This window comes from Callithrix jacchus, chromosome 12 (assembly GCF_049354715.1).
Source record: "Callithrix jacchus isolate 240 chromosome 12, calJac240_pri, whole genome shotgun sequence".
In the NCBI taxonomy this organism is placed as follows: domain Eukaryota; kingdom Metazoa; phylum Chordata; class Mammalia; order Primates; family Cebidae; genus Callithrix; species Callithrix jacchus.
This window is the reverse complement of record NC_133513.1, coordinates 112,979,785-112,999,195: the sequence shown is the minus strand read 5'-3', so window position 1 is coordinate 112,999,195 and position 19,411 is coordinate 112,979,785. Positions and strand designations below refer to the sequence as shown.

Below are 19,411 nucleotides of genomic sequence, written 5' to 3'. Positions count from 1 at the left end.
CTACCTTTTGCTGGAAAGGCTATTATTGTTAGGTTAATATTAGACTAAAAGTTTCATTTTAATTCAGATTCTGCCTGTGTTATTTGTAGATTTTGTAGTTTAAGAATTTTCTTGTTAGTAATTTTACAAGGATGTACGTTTTACTGCGGTTGTGGTTTCATGGTTCATCATCACTTAGTACCTGGATGCTAATTCTTATTTTCATCATTGATTTTAGAGTGGGTATAAATATGGCAACATAGACTTAGAATAAGGAAGTGTTTACTTGTTTCTAGAAAGCCAAATAAATTAATCTATAATGACAAAAATGCAAAAGTAGCTTGGATTTGTTCCATTTTTGCACATACTGTATTCATGTAAAAGTCTTTCAAAAGATGCATTTCACTGAATGTAAAAATATCCTGAGTGCCTACAGTGTGTTATTGTGAAGATTAGCTAATGTGAGATAATTTAGATGATTTCTCCCTTCTCAACTCTCACATTTTTCTTTCTTCTTCCCTTAACTCTTCTCTGTCATCCTCCAGTCCCCCACTCCCTCACCTGAAATTGTCCCATTTCCCTAGGGACCCCTTCCTCCTTTGGCTGCCTTTTTCTACGCAGGGACCTCCCCTCAGCTCCAGCCCAGCCCTTCTCCATCCCTCACTTCCCACATCTGCTTTTCCTTATTTTTTAAAGACTGTCCAAATGGATAGATTGTATTACATCTAACTTCAGTAGAACTCATTGATTATCTTGTCATCCCCCCCACCCCCCAGCCAATCTTTTGTCCTAAGTAGCTCTCCTGAAGAAATATGCTCGGCAAAAAATGCAAATGAAAATATTTAATCTTCTGTGTCATATTTAGCCTCATTGATGCTACTCACAGAGATGTGGATGTGCTGTTACTGCTTTCTAACTCTGCCTACTACGTGGCCTAGTAAGTTGATTATTGATTTAAAGCATTTGATTTTGTTTAACTTGAGTAAATTTTATTTTTAGAATTCATTAAAAAAATGTGAGAATGTGGTTTTGTTACATATTTTATGAAACATCATTGAACCCCTTTATCTTATATAACTGATAGGTTATTCTAGCTTCCTTTTATCTTTATCGGGTTGAAAACATGATTTTACAGTTAGATTACTATGTAAATGTTATATTGTATTCTTTTGGCATTTGGTATTATTTCATATATATCTCCCAGATTTTGATATACTCCATACATTTTTATCACTAATGCCCACATATCATCATTTCTTAATATAGTAAAGTTTTTCCCTATTGTTAGGTATTAAATTACTTCCAATTTTTTGTTAATACGAATGACGCAGTTGTCTTTATGCAGTAACATGTCTGTGCGTGCATGCGCACTTCTTTGGTTACAAGGGTATGATGAATTATGACTTTTGTGGTTTGTTGTCAGCTTGATCTCCAGAAAGACTATCAATTAACAGTGCTAGTAGCAAAATACAAGTACTTGTTTCCTCATACGTTACCGGAATTGTTTTATTTTTACTAATATTCATTTTAGTTTTGGCTTTGTGTAAACTGTTACTTTTTAGCTATTTGCTCAGATGCCCATTGGCATATGTCATATGAATTTTTCATTCTGGATTTTGGATATCAGATATAACAGCTCTGTTGGCTGTGTTGTTCCCAAATACATAGTCTGTTTCTTTCTCTCTCTCTCCCTCCGTGTTTGTGTGTGTGTGTTTGCCTTGTAGGTTAAGTTTTTGGTTTTTTTCATTTTATGAGTTTTTATAAAACAAATTATTTTAACCTTGTAGTTGCTTTCTTTAACTGCTAGATCTGTTCTTTTCCCTGTGCGGTTGAACTATATGTTACTCTAGTTTTTACAATAGTTCTTAGGTTTTAATGTGTTACCCCAGAATGTATGTGCTGTGGAAGATTTTGTTATCTTAACTGTATGTAACAGTTTGCAGCTATTATGCCTTCCTTGAAAGCCAAATATGCTTTTCATTTTAATCCTGTTTTTACTTCATTTCCCTTTATCTAGTTATGATGATGAAGTTGATAAAGTAAACCAGTATCAACGACTAAGTCTAGAAGACCTGGAAAAAATCGAAATAGGTAAGTTTTAACATTCTAATCGAGTCATAAAAAGCACATGCTGTTGTTTTCAAGAGGGGGGTCAAATTATCTAAGCAATTTGTTTAAGTTTCACCTACAAATGCTTTTTTTTCACTGTTATTTTCCATTTGTTATTAATAGCATTTTGATAAAGTCTAGGGAATAGGTATGAAATTCTAAGGCAGAAGTGTCGGCTCTCCTTACAGCGGTATTTGGAGACCAGAATAACGTCTGTTAGAAGCCAGAAAGGGATATTCCAAGCTGTCTGCCTCTTAGAACTTCCTTTCTATTCTTTATAGGTTAGTGATGGATATAGTCTAATAATTATTCCTTTTATTATTTACCTTACGAAGATTACCCCAGGGATCAAAAAAGGTTAAATGATTGAGATTGAAAGAGTTCTTCTAGCCTTATCAAACCAAATGGTCACCAGAAGTTTGTATTTTGTGTGCTGTCATTTATATCACAAAGATAAATGTATTGGTCTTCTGAAGATAATAGAAGAAAGTGCATGTTTTGTGAAAGATTTAACTTTAAATGTATTCATTTGGGTTTTTAGGTCCTGAGCCAACTCTTTTTGGTAAGCCCAAGTTTTCCTGCATGCGACTGCACTACAGATACAAAGAAGCAAGTGGCTATTTCCACACACTGAGAGCTGTAGTGCGCAATCCTGAGGAGGACGGCAAAGGTAAAAAGAGGAAGAGATCAAAGTATTCAGTGAAAACTCTGTATTTACTCTTAAAAGCCCAAATGGAACTGGGAACATTTCATATCATAACCAACTGAATGAGAGCAGATCTAGGGAATAGCTTTGGAATTATTAGACCTTATAATAGCAACTCTGTTTCCAGCAACCCAGGGAGATTATTTGAATGTATTATTTAGTTTGGGACAAGGGACTCTACAGTGGGGATTCTCAGTGAATTTGGCCCCGTCAGTGATCATATGGGTGCCAAGGCTTTTCACACATCATGTTCCGAACATTTGTGGCAGGCAGGGACCATGCCTGTTTGGTTCATGGCTGTTCTCAGCATCTGGCATGGTGCTAGAACATGAGTTAGAACACACTTTTAATTCCTCAGTTTCATTCTTTTGCTTTTGTTCTTTTCTCTTAAAATGTTAAAACATTGTGAATTAGTGGGGAGAGTAGTGAACAGATAGCAGATCACTAAATCAAAACAAATTTGTATTTAATCAAAGCAAATACATTTGTATTTAATTACATGACCACAAACTTCAGTCAGTGCTATGAGTTAGAACTGCTATTTTTTGGTATGTTTATGGAGAAACTGGCAAGCAGTTATATTTGGGTTGCAGATACCCTTCAGTGCATTGCAGAGATGCTGCAGATCACCAAGCAAGCCACGGGGTCAGATGTCCCCATAACTGAGAAGAAGCTTGAGAGGTGAGTACACCGCTTCTCTCAAGAATAAAGGCATTATTATCCAAGGTCTGTTTCTTTAAAAGTATTTGCAGGGGAAAGGGCAAGGTGTTGGTATTAGGTAAGGATCACATTTCTGCAGATCAGAATTTTAAAATTCTTCATGTATACAATTTTCAGATAAGTTTTAGACTCACAGAAGAGTTGCACAGGTAATTCAGAGGGTTTCCATATACCCTTCATTTGTCTTCCCTTTACAGCTTACATAACCATAGACCATTTATCAAAACTAAGAAACTAACCGTGGCACGGTAAGATTAAATAACGAAAGTACAGAACTTAGGAGGATTTTACTAGGGGTTGACTGACACCCTTTTTCTGGTCCAGGATCTAATCTGGGATTCCACATTGCATTTAGTTGTCTCTATAGTTTAATGTTATTTCCTCAATCTTGTTTTTTCTTTCATAACTGACATTTTTTGAGTTACTGGTCAGCTGTTTTGTAGAATATCCCTGAATCTAGGTTTGTCTAGTGTTTTTTCCTGATTAAGCTGAGATTTTACATTGTCAGGAAGGACACACAGAAGTGATGGGCACTTCTCAGTGCATCATGCTGTGGGGAGGGGAGGACGTGGTGTCCCTATGTAGTGTTGTTGAGGTTCACCTTGATTACTCAGCTAGAGTAGCGTCTGCCAGGATTCTGCACTGCAAACTTTGTGTCTTCCTCTTTATAACTGCTAAATATTTGGGGGAAATCCTTTGAGACTGTGTAAATATTGTTTCTGTGTAAACTTAATTCTATTCATTTTCATAACCATTGTTGGATCTTATCTATAGTAATTATTCCTGTAATGATCTATGGTGATTTTTCTAATTCTCATTCCTTCTACACTTAATTGGAATTCTTCTGGTAAAGCCACTGCACCCAACCTCTTGTACACATTTTTAACCTATGTAGGTTAATAACCTTTTATTGCTAAAGATTGTATTTTATGGATTTTCCACATTACTTTAGAATTCATAACTATCATTTACATAGCTGCCTACTGTGACCTGTTTGCAGACGTATTGGGTGGGTTCAGAATGTGGGCTCTGGTCGGCCAGGTGTTTTGGTTTTTTTTTTGACTCCTGGTTCTATCAATTATTCTTTAATCTTGGGAAACATACTTAATATTCCTTTACTTCAATTTTGTTATCTGTAAGAGAAAATCCATGTTAGTGCATTGCATGAACTGAATGATAATGCACTTAACCTGGCACACAGCTATTAAACCCAATTGCCAAGAATTTTGGTTGCTGGCATTTTTTCCTTTTTTTTTTTTTTTTTTTTTTTGAGACAGAGTTTCGCTCTTGTTACCCAGGCTGGAGTGCAATGGCGCAATCTCGGCTCACCGCAACCTCCGCCCCCTGGGTTCAGGCAATTCTCCTGCCTCAGCCTCCTGAGTAGCTGGGATTACAGGCACGCGCCACCATGCCCAGCTAATTTTTTGTAATTTTTAGTAGAGACGGGGTTTCACCATGTTGACCAGGATGGTCTCGATCTCTTGACCTCGTGATCCACCCGCCTCGGCCTCCCAAAGTGCTGGGATTACAGGCTTGAGCCACCGCGCCCGGCCCATTTTTTCCTTTTATAAAAAATAATGACAGATATCTTTGTCATGTATTGCTTTTTCATGTTTAGGATAATTTCTTTAGAATAGCGTCCCCAGGTTTTGAACCTGGATGGAAAGATGTGATCTCCAGAGTCCTTAAACCCTGCACCCACCTCCTTAAAGGTTATTGCTTATCCTCGGTTTCAAGAAAAACTTTGAAGACCCAGAGTTTCATTTTCTTGAGTGACATGGCATTTAAAATATGCTTAGGATATCCCTCTAGGTGTGTTTAAAAGTTTTGTTACAGAGTAACACTGTCTCCACAAGTACTTAGGTAGGTGGAATTTGCCAAGAGAACCAGGAACAAGCTCCCTCAAGGGTTTTGCCATCCTTGATACAATTTGTGTGGCCACAAGTGATACATTGTAAACTCCTAAGTAAACTTATAAGGCAACATTGAAAATTTTTTTTAAGTGCTTTGTAGAGAAAATAGTATGTTCTAAACACTTGGCTTTTGAATTGGGGAAAAGGATGCCTATCAACAGATTATTTCACATTTTAAAAGTATGGCTTTTCTTTCTAATGAGCATCTTGTCGGGCTTTGTGGTCCACATTCTACTAGTGAAGAGAGCCATTTGGCCAGAAGAAAATTATTCGGGCTTTTGTTAAAGTATTATTTTAACCTCACTTTTCCTGCACTATGCTCACATCAGTGATCTTGCATGACCAGCAGTGCAAATGCGCATACAAGACGTGTGGCAAATAGCGCCGACTTTTCTCATTTATAGCTGTCAAAAGGGACGCCAAAGGAGAAGACACTCGAGTGATTGTGTTACATGTTCCAAATCTTTTAAAATAAATTCAGATAACCCACAGGACATATAAGGAACATCTTGCTCCTCTCTGCTCCCACTATCTGAATTGAGCCATACTGAAATGTGTATAGGTAACCTTAGTTAAGGTGCTGCAGATTCCCATTTACAGTCAGAGATTTCTTTGCTGATGGTATAGATGGTGGCTGTGCTAGACACCACATGTGGTTTAGAATACAACTAGGCTGAATTGTCAGGTGTGCTGTAAATATAGAACACTGCATTTTGCTTATATTCAATTAGTTCAAAAAGGAATATTCATCATCTTTTAAAAATTTTATGTTGAGGCCGGGTGCAGTTGCTCAAGCCTGTAATCCCAGCACTTTGGGAGGCTGAGGCAGGTCACAAGGTCAAGAGATGGAGACCATCCTGGTCAACATGGTGAAACTCCATCTCTACTAAAAATACAAAAAATTAGCTGGGCATGGTGGCGTGTGCCTATAGTCCCAGCTACTCAGGAGGCTGAGGTGAGCCGAGATCGTGCCATTGCACTCCAGCCTGGGTAACAAGAGCAAAACTCCGTCTCAAAAAAAAAAATTTACGTTGAAATGATATTTTGTATATATTGGGTTAAATTACTATTAAAATTCATTGCTGCTTTTTAATGTGGTTGTTAGAAAAATTGGAATTACATATATATGTCATATTTCTATTGGACAGCACTGTTTTAATGTCAACACTGAGGGATTATCAGTTAGCAATGTACTGTTTTCAAGAAGTTGGGACCAATTTAAAATGGCTTTCACGTATACTAATTGGAACTGGTGTATTGTATTCCATGGGGAATTAACTCTTTTTTCCTCTTCTCATTTGTAGGAAGAGCAGTAAACCACATGAAGACATCATTGGCATCAGGTCTCAAAACCAAGGTTCTTTGGCCCAGGGAAAGAATTTTTTAATGAGCAAATTTTCATCTCTAAATCAAAAAGTGAAGCAGACCAAATCCAATGTAAATATTGGCAACCTCCGAAAGCTAGGAAACTTTACCAAACCTGAAATGAAAGTTAACTTTCTAAAACCAAACTTAAAAGTAAATCTTTGGAAATCAGATAGTAGTCTTGAAACTATGGAAAACACAGGCGTGATGGATAAGGTTCAGGGAGAGTCTGACGGGGACGTGTCTTCAGATGACTCATACCACTCTGAAGAATTCCTTACAAATTCTAAGTCTGATGAAGACAGGCAGCTCGCTAATTCATTAGAGAGCGTAGGGCCAATAGATTATGTTCTTCCTAGTTGTGGTATTATTGCTTCAGCACCTCGATTAGGCAGTAGGTCTCAGTCTGTTAGCAGCACTGATAGTAGCACTCATGCTCCTTCAGAGGTTACTGTTGCTCATGGAAGTGGGCTTGGAAAAGGCCAGGAGTTGTCTTTGAAGAAAAGTCCCTCTGCTGGCAACATACACATATTGACTGGCTTTGCCAAGCCTGTGGATATTTACTGCCACAGATTTGTGCATGATGCACAAAACAAAGTGACCCACCTATCAGAGATCAGATCTGTCTCTCCGCAGGCTAGTCAGGAAATAAATCAAATGACCAATCAAGTTTCCAACGAAGAAACCCAGTCAGAATCAACAGAACAGACCCCTTCTCGGCCGTCTCAATTAGACGTGTGTCTTTCTGCAACAGGCCCACAGTTTTTGTCAGTTGAGCCGGCACTTTCAGTAGCATCTCAAAAGACCCCCAGCTCCGCTTCCGGCATGCTTGAACTGGAGACAGGGCTTCGTGTAACTCCTTCTCCTTCAGACAGCAGTAGCAGCAGAGCAGTCTCTCCCTTTGCCAAGATTCGAAGTTCCATGGTCCAGGTTGCTAGTATTACCCAGGCGGGATTAACCCACGGGATAAACTTCGCTGTGGCAAAAGTTCAGAAGAGTCCAGCAGAATCTGAAGTGATGAATGAAGTCCAGCAAAATGAACTTAAAAATATGTTTACACAATGTCAGACACGGATCATTCAGATTTAGCTTTTAGCCAGAAGAATACTTCCATGGCTTTTATTTAAAAATATGAAAATTAATTTTCACCTCTTGGGGTATTTTAATTGTACTGTCTGAATCCAGGGATCACAAATTCTGTTTATTGGAAAGGGTTTTTAAAAGGAGTCTGAACCTGAGTAGATACCAGAATTTTAGAGCCAGGACTCCAGAAGTGCATCATGCTAGAATTTGTAGAACTGAGGAGCTTATACACTACAGAAAACTTTGCTTATTCGAAAGTAATTCAGCAGCAGGTTACTTTGGGATCTACTAACCTGAACCTTTTTTGGAGTGGGGTGGGTGGAATACATTAAGTAGACACGAGAGCTGGACATGCAGCCTTTTTCATAATTTGTTCCATTTGTCAGTTCATTCCTGTGTGTTGTTACCTCTACAAAGTAACTTATACATTTAGTTTTTAGTGACTTTAATGTGTTACCGAAGCATCTGAATTTAAAGCTATTTTGGTTTGATGGCTCAACTATTCCCTGAGGAGTTAATTGAGGGTTGACACTAAAATCAAGGAATGAATTCTCATTTGATCCTAATTTTTCCCATATTCTACTTGAACACATTAAAAATATTCTGCTGCCTATACCGTGGAAACCTAGGAGCATTACCACTTGCCAGTCACACGGTAAACCTGATAACATCAGATGTGAACACCAGCACCTATTAAATTTCATTTTGCTGTTTTCAGGAATGTAAGAACACATCTATTGGCTACTGGAAATTCTATAAGGAAGTCAGATTTTAATTTATTCCAGGAGGGACATCCTCAACATCTTAGGTAGACAACTGACAATTTCACAATTTAGGCTGGGCCAAGTGCACTGGCTCACACCTATAATACCAACACTTTTGGGAGGCCAGGAGTTTGAGACCAGCCTCGGAAATATCTGTCTCTACCAAAAACATACAAAAATTAGCCAGGCGTAGTGGTCCATGCCCGTGCTCCTAACGACACAGGAGGATTACTTGAGCCCATGAAGTTGAGGCTGCAGTGAGCTGTGATTTTGCCACTGCCCTCCAGCCTGGGGGACAGGGCAAGACCCTGTCTCAAAAAGAATTAGTCTGAAGCACAACTGTGCTAAAACTGGTCTTCTGACTGTAACTCTGACCACACAGAACCAGGGCTGCCTCTGTAATCCACATAAGAAAGTTGCACAGCATATTCCAACAAGTATTGGTTTGTCTTATATCTTTAGAGCTTTACTCTGTTGAAGTGAATCTCAGCTGAACATTATGTCTGTTGTAACTTTGATAAGCATTCCACTTGTTATTTATTGGTGGTATCTTTTTTTTTAATGTGTTAAATCTTGTGATTATTAAAATAAAGTACCATGGTAATTTCAAGTGACAATGTGTATGAGAATTCCTTGCATAACAGATTAAAGAATTTGTAAACAGGCAAATTTGCTGTAACTGAACACTTGGTCTAGGTGTTGCCAGTACTTTACTCCTAGTATACCCATGATTTTAAAAAACGATGAAATGGATCAGAAACTATACTTTAAAATCCAAACATTCAAAATGGAATGCTTTCTTCTACCAACTTTTCTTCCAGGTCCTAACAATATTAAGGGTTCCCAACATGGGAGAAAATACAAGCCAATGTTATGTGATAAAATACACATTTAAGCTCCACAGAAATTAGTTTGAAAGGGATTTCTGAAAAATTAAGGCAAAGTTCCAAATGGTTATACAGGAGTCTGCTCAGTTTCCTGGCCATTCACACAGGATTAACACTGTACCTTAAATCAGAGCAACACACTCGACTGTCCATCCATGTATACAGGTAAGGGACAAAGGGCTTCCATAGCCAAGCGCTGCACTCCACTCCGCGGCGGGGGGGAGGGGCGTTGAACAGGAAGGCCTCTCGCACCATCTCCTCTTCAGTTCAGCTCTTTCATATCTCCACCAGGACATGGTTTCTTCCCACACAGATCATATGGGATGGTGAATCTTATCCATGAAAAACAGCTCACATTACTGTTCATTTGGGAAGTTTTATTTACTGGAAAGTTTCTTTCAAGGAAACTTTTCTGCAAGACCAAGCAATTTATATACTTTTCTTTGGTAAATTATAATTTACATTGGCACAAAAAACACATGATGACTAATCTACTTTGCTTGAGGACAGTTAAAGAAAATGTGTTTTATCCTCACAAATCCAGTTAAGCCTTCATTTTATTTCTAAAGTTTAATGAAGGTCTAGTCTACCAGTTTTAAAAAGAAAACCAGTTAAATTATATAAACATTATTTACATTAGTTTATAAAAATAGATTTGAGTTTAGGAAAAGTTGAACAACTAGTGATTTTTACGTCAGTTATTAGGTATAATGAATTCCTCAATTTTTCAAGGCTGACCCTGTTTCCTTGGTTACAATTTTAAGTTAGGCCTTACAGGAAAAAAATTTACTCGATCCTTTGTCCGTCTCCAACTAAGTAAGTTACTCACTAAAAGAAGTTAAGTCTTGATACCACTGACAGCTTAAAAGGTAACATCCTAACCTTTGGAAATTCTGGTTGTCATAACCATGATACTATATAGTTTGTTAGTTTGCACTATGAAAACTAACTGTTCTGGAGAAAACATACCTGCAGTTGTATGAGGCTGTTGCTGGAGCGGCAGATGTTAGCTGATTTAATGTACGTGGAACCAACTGAAAAACTCATATAAAATGCTAAAAATCCAAATACAATCAAAGCAACTAAATGACATTAGGAAAAAAACTTTCTAAAGGGGGTACTGTTTTTTAAGTTTGCTATTTTGTTTTCATATTTGGGCAAAACTTTGTGGCATAGCATTCCCTTATGCATGGTTCTAAAATGCACTGGGATAGAAGAAAATAAGGAAAATGGTGTATCTTGGTTTATTTTGCCCCCAAAAGCTACATTCATTCCATTTAAAGAACTATTATTCTGAGATTGACCTTTTACGAAAAAAAAAAAAAAGGTGACAATACAGTGATTTATTCAGATTACTTGGCAACGTAAATTGGCAACCCTACAGTCCCCCAAATTTTTGGAAATATTACTACTGGTCCATGAAATACAAAAGTCTGGGAACCACTGCCATATAAAAGTCTATTTTGCAGGCTCTTAACAAATGTTAAGTGGGAAAAAGTTTCTGTGGCCAAACGTCTGGGAAATGACAGTACAGAATTTCACGTAGTCATGTGAATCAGTGGAAGCACGCCTCCATCCCCAGCGTTGGGACTACTGAATGCACCCAACCCACTGCTAACTGGAAAACAAAAACCTGAAGCGCATAACTCATCGGACTTTGAAATTGCAACAACCTTCTTCATCTCAGCATTTCAACAGTCTGGCCTATGACTCCACTGAAGCTAAGGAAATGGTATAATCAGGAACATTATCAATATTAAACTTTTAATATCAAATACTTTTTTTTTACATCATTACTAATTTATATAATTATAAAACAAACTTCAAAAGCTCCATGAAATCAGTAAGGTAAAAGTCCTTACTGCGTATCATATAAACATCAGATGTTAACCAGGCTTAAGGAAACGTCATTGGTTTGTGATAGAAATTACCTATAAAACAATGTGGTATAAATGAATATCTGAACTTTACAATTATGTGGCTACAATTTGCCCATTGCTCTTCATAGGTATCAGATTTTTAAAGTTCATTTCCATTCACACATTTTTGCTGCTGAAGCCTCGTTCTTCTTAAAGACTCCAGCTGCTTTGCTCTCAGCCATCGTTCTCTTGACAGCGTTGTCTGACCAGCACTGAGAGATAGACACCTGGTTTGAAATACAAACAAATTTAAGTCTAGAACTGGGACAGTAAGTCTTACATTTTTTGAAGACCTAGGAATACTTTGTAAAATACAAACCACGTATGGGAGACAAGACCGTCTGGTAGTTACACACAAGTCAATAGCCAAGTTCGACTTCTACAAAGAAATCTTTGAAGAGTCAGAATTGGAGGGTGGCTCACTCTTTGAAGCTTAGAGAACAAGCAGCATGCCTGTTCCACTGAAGGGATCACCAGTCAACCTTGATTGCCCCTCAATGAGCCCTTTCATACAGCGTTTTTAAAAGGAAAAGTTCATTTTTGTTTTCAGAAGTCTGGCTCAGTTACTGCTGAATAACTGAGAAGATTTATATACACAAGCTCAGCGAAAAAGCAATGATGGACATGCACCACTTACCGAGCCACCACGAGCAGCTGGTGAAGATCATCAGCAGTGATGCTCTGAGGGTCGTTCTTCCGCATTTCCACAAAGTCATCTTCAACTGCCTTTATCAAAAGAGTAAATGTAAATGACATGCATTTTTGTAAGAAAGAGAAAATTAACATGGTTCCTTGACTGATGTGAAAATGAGGATGTCAACCCCTTAGACAAAGGAGACAATAGGGAATGTACCAAAGCATATACATAAATAATGCTGGTGAAAAATAATGAAACTCAAGATTCATTTAAGGTCAAGCAAACATATAAATCGGCAACTGGCATAGGAAACAATGCTTTTCAACAAAGGGAAAAGTGATGCTAGTGAAAATGGCAGAGAAAGGACTGCAGAAAACTGTCTCTACTTTAAGAACATCGATCAAAATCAACTTTTTTAAAACTCTGGAAATAAAACCACACTTGCAGCAATCCAGAGAGCATTTATGCAAGAAAACCAGGTGATTATCGGCAAGAATGTTGAGGCTTGTTGGCATTTTAACATGTCCTATTCCTATATTCTACCGTCTTCCCCTCCAGGTGATGTTAATAAGCTTCAAAAACCAACAGCCTGGCAGCCACTGGAAAAAGAACAGGGCTAGAGCTCTTTCAAAGTGCCATTTCCAAAGAACTGTCTTCTGACCACCTGTCTAGTGGCTCCCTGGAATAACCATTTACAAGGTTTTCTTCATGTAACCTGACTGGAAGCCTGTCTACTATGAACCACCTCTTTCCCCAGGGCATTTATCAAAAACAATCAGAAGAAATTGTCAATCACTTTAGCTACGTGACACACTGGATAACAGTTGTGGCAAACAGGCTAACCCAAACCCTTAAACGGAAAAGCTAGTTGGGAAATGAGATGTCTGCAGAGGGCTCTGAAAACCTCACATATGTAACTCCTAGGAACTTAGAAGGCTGCAGACATGCTCAGAGACCTTCAACTCCCACCTCTGGATAACCTGGAGGCTCTGTGCAAGCAGGAAATGAAGACTAAGGCAGGCTTGTAAATTGTAAAAGGCTAAGTGTTGAAGGCTTGACCCAGCTTTTACTTTTATTTATGATTATTATTCACCCTTAGACTGGGAGACCAACTGGGAGAAAGAAAATTTCTTGGCATTTAAGAAAATTTCTTTCCAATCATTAACCACAAAACTAACAGCAAAGACTTCAGTGCCCACATGTGACAAAGATACAAACGTTATAAATTAGTCAAAAAAGTTACTAAACAACCTACCAACAATAACAAATAGCAACAACAATAAATCCTAAGTAGGTTTAATTTCCAGAGTCTTGACTTCCAAAGCAGAGTTGCCATATTATATTATTTAAAATGTCTGGTTGTGGCTAGCGTGGTGGCTCACGCCTATGATCCCAGCACACTGGGAAGCCAAGGTGGGAGGACTACTTGAAGCCAGGAGTTGACCAGCCTGGGCAATAAAACAAGACCTCATCTCTACAAAAAAACAAAACAAAACTTTAGTTAGGCATGGTGGCGCACACCTGCAATCTCAGCTACTGAGGCAAGAGGATCACCTGAGCCCAGGAATTTACTGTGACTATGCTACTGTACTACTCCAGCCTGGGTGACAGAATGAGACCCCATCAACCAATCAAATAAAATGTCTGGTTTTCAACAAAAAAGCACAAAGAAACAAGAAGGTATGGCTCACACTCCTGGGGGAAAAGGGAGTCAGTAGAAACTGTCCCAGAGGAAACTCAAACATTAGACAGAAAGACTCTAAATTGGCTATTTTAAGCATTCAAATAACTAAAGAAAACCACATATAAAGAACTTCAAGAAAATATGAGAATGATGTCTCACCAAATAGAATATCAATAAAAAGTAATTTTTTAGAAGAAGCAAAAATTCTGGAGTTGAAAAATATAGTAAAAATATCTAGAGGTGCTCAGATTTGATTAGGCAGCAGACAATCACTAAACCTGAAGATAAGCTTTCACTAAGATGAGTGTAAGAAACAACTAAAAAGAATGAGGAAAAATGAACAGAGCCTTGAAGACCTGTGGGATACCATTAAAAACAGCATCAGATAGTGAGCATCAGAGGGAGAGGAGGGAGAAGCAAGGCAGAAAGAAACATGGCCAAAACCTCCCCAAATTCGTTGAAAATTTCCCCAAAATGTGAATTATTCTGCACTTCCAAGAAGCTCAACAAACTCCATGTAGGATAAACTCAGAGATCTACAAGTAGACACATCATAGTCTGTCAAAAGCCAAAGAATCTTGAAAGCAGTGAGAGAAAAATGACTTGGTGTGTACAAAGGATCCTCATCAGAAACTAGCTAGCTTCTCAGCAGAAACCAGAGGCCAGAAAGTGGTGGGAGGACATATTTGAAATGAGACAAAGAGTATAAGCCAAGAATTCTACATCCAGCAAAACTAGCCTTAAGGAGAATTTAAGATACCCAGATAAACAAAAACTTAAAGAGAGCTGGGCATGGTGGCTTACACCTCTAATCCCAGAATTTTGGGAGGCCAAGGCAAGAGGATCACTTGAACCCAGGAGTTTGAGACTAGCCTGGGCAACATAGGGGGACTCCCCCCTCATCTCCACAAAAAAAAAAATTAGCTGCACCCAATGGCACATGCTTGTGGTCCTAACCATTCAGGAGACTGAAGTGGGAGGATCGCTTGAGCCTAGGAGGATTGAGGCTGCAGTGAGCCATGATCACAACACTGTACTCTAGCCTGGGTGACAAAGTGAGACCGTCTCAAAACAACAACAACAAAAAGAATTTGCACAAGTAGACCTGCCATGCAAGAAACACTGAAGGGAGTTCTTCATGCTGAGAAGATACTAGACAGTAACATGAACCCACATGAGGAAATAAAGGATGCTGGTAAAAGTGACTGCATAGGTAAATAGAAAACAGAGTACAACCATCTTTTCCATTTAGAACTTTTTTCCTCTAATTTAAAAGACAACTGCAAAAGCAGTAATTCTAAATGTGTTGATGGACATAAAATGTATAGAGGTGTAATTGTATGACAATAGCAGTACAAGAGAGGGGAGAAGGAACAAGATTAAAAAGGGGCAAAGTCTTTGTATAATATAATTAAACTGGCATTACCCACACAAAAATTTTAATTAAAAATAACTAAACAAACTGGCATTAATCCTTAATAGATAACTATAGCTAACACGTTAAGTTTATCCCCCCAGGGCAACCACTAAGTAAGTAAGAAACTTCAAGGGATTAAAATGGGACATGGAAAATATCAATTTCGGCACGGTGGCTCACACCTGTAATCCCAGCACTTTGGGAGGCCAAGGCGGGTGGATCACGAGGTCAGGAGATCAAGACCATCCTGGTCAACATGGTGAAACCCGGTCTCTACTAAAAATACAAAAATTAGCTGGGCATGGTGGCACGTGTCTGTAATCCCAGCTACTCAGGAGGCTGAGGCAGGAGAATTGCCTGAACCCAAGAGGCGGTGGTTGCGGTGAGCTGAGATCGCGCCATTGCACTCCAGCCTGGGTAACAAGAGCAAAACTCCATCTCAAAAAAAAAAAAAGAAAAGAAAATATCTATTTCAAACAAAAAGACAATAATGGAATAATAAAGGAAAGAGAAAACAAATAGCAAAACTACCTTATCAGTAATTATGATAAATGTAAATTGGGGAATATGCAACACAGGGAAATCCTTTATTTTAAACCAGACATACCTTGGTTATTTCATCAGATATGCTATAATCCAGGAATCTCAAAAGGGTTAGATAAATTCGGAATTTGTTCAGCACAGAAGGCAGCACCGCTGAGAGAAGGCTGTTCATGTACTCCTCCATGTTTGGTGGAATAAGCTGGGGCTGTAAGTGAATCTGGCAGTCTGCCTGAAAAGAGAGAGTACACTGTATTTTCTGAGTTCCTAAACTACATTTTTAAAGAAAGATGCAACATCTCTGTCAGCCCCTACGGGAATTAGAAAATACCATTTGTTATTTAAGGCGAGGGAATAATACTGTTTTTTTATATATGCGTAAGACAGGTTTTGCTCTGTCACCCAGGCTGGAGTGCAGTGGTATGATCACAGCTCACTGCAACCTGCCTCCCAGGCTCAAGTGATCTTTCCACCTCACCCTGATTAGTGGGACCATAGGCACACACCACCACACATGGCTAATTTTTTGTATTTTTTGTAGAGATAAGTTTTATCATGGTGCCCAGGCCGGCCTCAAAGTTGTGGGCTCACACGATCCATCTGCCTTGGCCTCCCAAAGTGCTGGGATTACAGGCACAAGCCACTGCACCCGGTGAAAATCTATTTTTAATACTGGCTTACATGCTTTATAACTACCTCAGCAGTAATTATGAAAGTTAGCTTTTCCTTGGTTAGTTATGTTTCCTCAGTAGTATTAGTGAGCATACAAAAATGTAGTCAACCTCTAAAAAAGCAGTTAATTAAAAAGGTTTGTCATACTTGCATACAAGAAAACATATCCTTTAGCGGTTCCATTCTTAGTCAAAGGCTGTTTCTCATCAATTGCAGGTGAATACTATGATACAGACTGCACCATTTGACAACTGGGAGCATTTCCCACCATCCTCAGAATTAAAAGCTCTCCTTACGAGCCATTCTGAGGGCATACCAGAGCATTTCACTGTAAAGCATGAAAATAGCTATCAAGTGACCAAGGACATTTTAAAAGAAACTCTAAATATTTTTCACATAAGATTAACAGAAAACAATGGGTCAAAGGCAGCAAGACAGAAGTCTAGATGTTAAAATCAGGCAATCTTTCTATACTCAGATGTGGGAGTTTCTGCTGCCAACAGCCTTTCTAGCCTTGTGACTTGCTGATACCTGAGCTTGGTAGATGTAAGGTTTTCATCCCTGGCAGTGCAAAATACTCAATTCCCTTGATAATCAGCAGTCACCGTTTTTTACAACAAATTTAACTTATTAACAAGCAGTACCAAGACACTGCAAAAATCTAGATATTTTTCCAATGTCAACCTCCCTCCATTTAAAAATGACTCATCATACCGGGAGGAGTGACCTCCCCTCCGAAGTAATGAAAACGTTAATATTGCAGGGGAATTCCATCCGATGATAGCTGAAGTCATAATCCACCTTCTGCCACGTTATGAGGTTGCTCAGGGCAGTCACATTATGAACACCTACAAAAGCAAGAAAACATTTTCAGTCATTTGACTTTAATCATCTATAAACAAATCAGTTTTGCTGACACTGATAATAAGCCATCAAGTTTCTACTGCTTGGGTATGAGGCACTGGCCAGTTTACTAAGCTAAACGTCACTAAGTGTGTAGGCTTACAACAGTCTTAGTCAAAGTAGAACTTTCTGGGGCCAAGACCCCCTGCCACAAATCTAATACCTAGCATCTGGTATGCACCTAGACATAAAATAGTTCCCGAGTAAGTACGATTATTTCTAGGTGGTGTAGCCACAGGGCTGAAGTAAGAAAGGACTGAAACTATCTTCATATGTAGACCAGGCTAGTGAAATTTACTGATTTTATATTCCCCTTTGCCTCAAAGATGCCCAGTCTACCTCATTTTTTAATTCTACCTTTACCTCTTGAACTGATCACCAGCAGTATAATCTTAATTGTCTTCATTTGAGCACAGATAAAAGTCTGCTTTCTTGTCATTTTATAATATGTTCCATAACTGAAGTTAGTTCAAACCATTTGATCTATCATTTTTTTTAGAGATTCTCTGAAACCCATTTAAAAGCTTTACAACTGGAGGTGAAAAATGTTTTATTAGATCTTTTCTACACTTCTCTTTTGAAGTATTAAATGACTAAAAGCAAAGCTTCCTCCCATTTCAGCATTCATTCATTCATTTTTCTTGCTCTGTTGCCCAGGCTGGAGCGCAGTAGCACGATCTCTGCTCACTGCAACCTCCGCCTCCCAGGTTCAAACAATTCTGCCTCAGCCTCCCAAGTAGCTGGGATTAGAGGCGTGTGCCACGTGTGTGGCTAATTTTTGTTTTGTTTTAGTAGAAACAGGATTTCACCATGTTGGCCAGGCTGGTCTCGAGCTCCTGACCTCATGATCTTCCGGCTTCAGCCTCCCAAACTGTTGGGATTACAGGCGTGAGCCACTGTGCCTGGCCCCATTTCAGCTTTTAAAAAGCTATTTTGGGCAGGTGCAGTGGCTCACGCCTTTAATCCCAGCACTATGGGAGGCCAAAGCAGGAGGATCACTTGAGCCCAGGAATTCAAGATTAGCTGGGCAACATAGTGAAACCTTGTCTCTACTCCCCCACCAAAAAAATAAAAACCCAACTGTTCTACTGTACTATTTTCAGAATACTATGGCAAAACACAGTTGGTTTATACAATTTGATTAGTTTTTAATATATGCTTTAATCAAAGTTACATGTCAAGCCTTTATCTTACATACTTGCTAAATGTGAATTTGTCTTTGTCCATACTCTTCAGAAAGTTACCCCTAGATCTGGCTTTAGCAAGAACGAAGTCAGAAATGGAAGGGAAATTTCTATGTACGTACCTGAGGTATCCAGCTGCCCCTGTTCTAGGAGAGTCTCATCAATTACAAGGGAAGTATTGCTGGGCAGCTGGAGGAGCCCACTGACCAAGCGATTGGCTGTGTAGTCTTTGTGGGGAATGAATTTCAAATGGTTCATGTTCTCTATAGTCATCTGCAGACGAAAAGACTGCAAAGGAAAATTTTTTAGTGAACAAGAATTTAAGTTTCCCTGTTTTAAGAAATATGCACTTGGAGTTAAACACTGTGTTTCATATGGAAAAAGTGATCTTACCAATTTTAATTTAACCAATGAAACAAATGGTAGATAACTGACGTACAAATATTAAATATCCCAAAGCCTAACTTCTTTCACCTAATGCAAGCTAGTAAAAAGGAAATATTAATTTTATTCTTCAAGATGGGGAGAGAAAAGTTTAATTTTCCTCTATATTCTTTGAGTTAAAATTACATTCATTCATCATAGACATTTTTGAAGAAACTTTTCAGAGAAAAATCAAGGAGCAGAGCACACTGAGCTGTGGTGACATGCTGCAGCTCTCAGGACATGGCTCCCGGCTGTGTGCACCTTCTTCTTTAGTCTAATGAGTAAGCGACCCATCTATGCTCCTCCTCCAGCTCCTGAGCCACCACTCTCAACACTCTGTGCTCTGCTTTATACAACAATCATTATTCTACCCCTTCGGGGGAAGGCTGTCAAGGAAGAGGTAAGACGTATTGCCAAAATTTAGAGGTGTTTTATACATTAGCTCAGTGAATCTAAAAAAACAGGGGAGCTTAGGGAAGCTTAAATGACCTACCATGGCTTAA

The 19,411-nt window shown here is 38.7% G+C and overlaps 2 protein-coding genes across 6 annotated transcripts in view; one reads left to right on the top strand and one right to left on the bottom strand.

Annotated features, from left to right (window-relative positions):
* The window catches only part of INPP5F (inositol polyphosphate-5-phosphatase F), a 106,585-nt gene extending 97,332 nt beyond the window's left edge, over positions 1 to 9,253 (top strand). For all 4 annotated transcript variants that reach the window (XM_035269263.3, XM_078346631.1, XM_009010383.5 and 1 more), the window contains 5 exons: positions 845 to 916; positions 1,997 to 2,070; positions 2,630 to 2,758; positions 3,388 to 3,475; positions 6,732 to 9,253. In XM_035269263.3, the coding sequence (XP_035125154.2) occupies positions 845 to 916; positions 1,997 to 2,070; positions 2,630 to 2,758; positions 3,388 to 3,475; positions 6,732 to 7,881 (1,513 nt within the window). In that variant the 3' untranslated portion in view covers positions 7,882 to 9,253. The remainder of the gene's footprint in view (positions 1 to 844; positions 917 to 1,996; positions 2,071 to 2,629; positions 2,759 to 3,387; positions 3,476 to 6,731) is intronic.
* Positions 9,254 to 9,888: 635 nt separating this feature from the next.
* Positions 9,889 to 19,411, bottom strand: part of MCMBP (minichromosome maintenance complex binding protein) — a 45,341-nt gene continuing 35,818 nt past the window's right edge. Inside the window, exons 12-16 of one of the 2 annotated variants that reach the window (XM_002756661.6) lie at positions 18,605 to 18,770; positions 17,110 to 17,243; positions 15,791 to 15,955; positions 12,083 to 12,171; positions 9,889 to 11,672 (exon numbers count right to left, since the gene is read on the bottom strand). In XM_002756661.6, coding sequence (XP_002756707.1) covers positions 11,546 to 11,672; positions 12,083 to 12,171; positions 15,791 to 15,955; positions 17,110 to 17,243; positions 18,605 to 18,770 — 681 coding nt within the window. In that variant the 3' untranslated portion in view covers positions 9,889 to 11,545. The remainder of the gene's footprint in view (positions 11,673 to 12,082; positions 12,172 to 15,790; positions 15,956 to 17,109; positions 17,244 to 18,604; positions 18,771 to 19,411) is intronic. The other variant, XM_078346632.1, reaches the window with a different exon arrangement.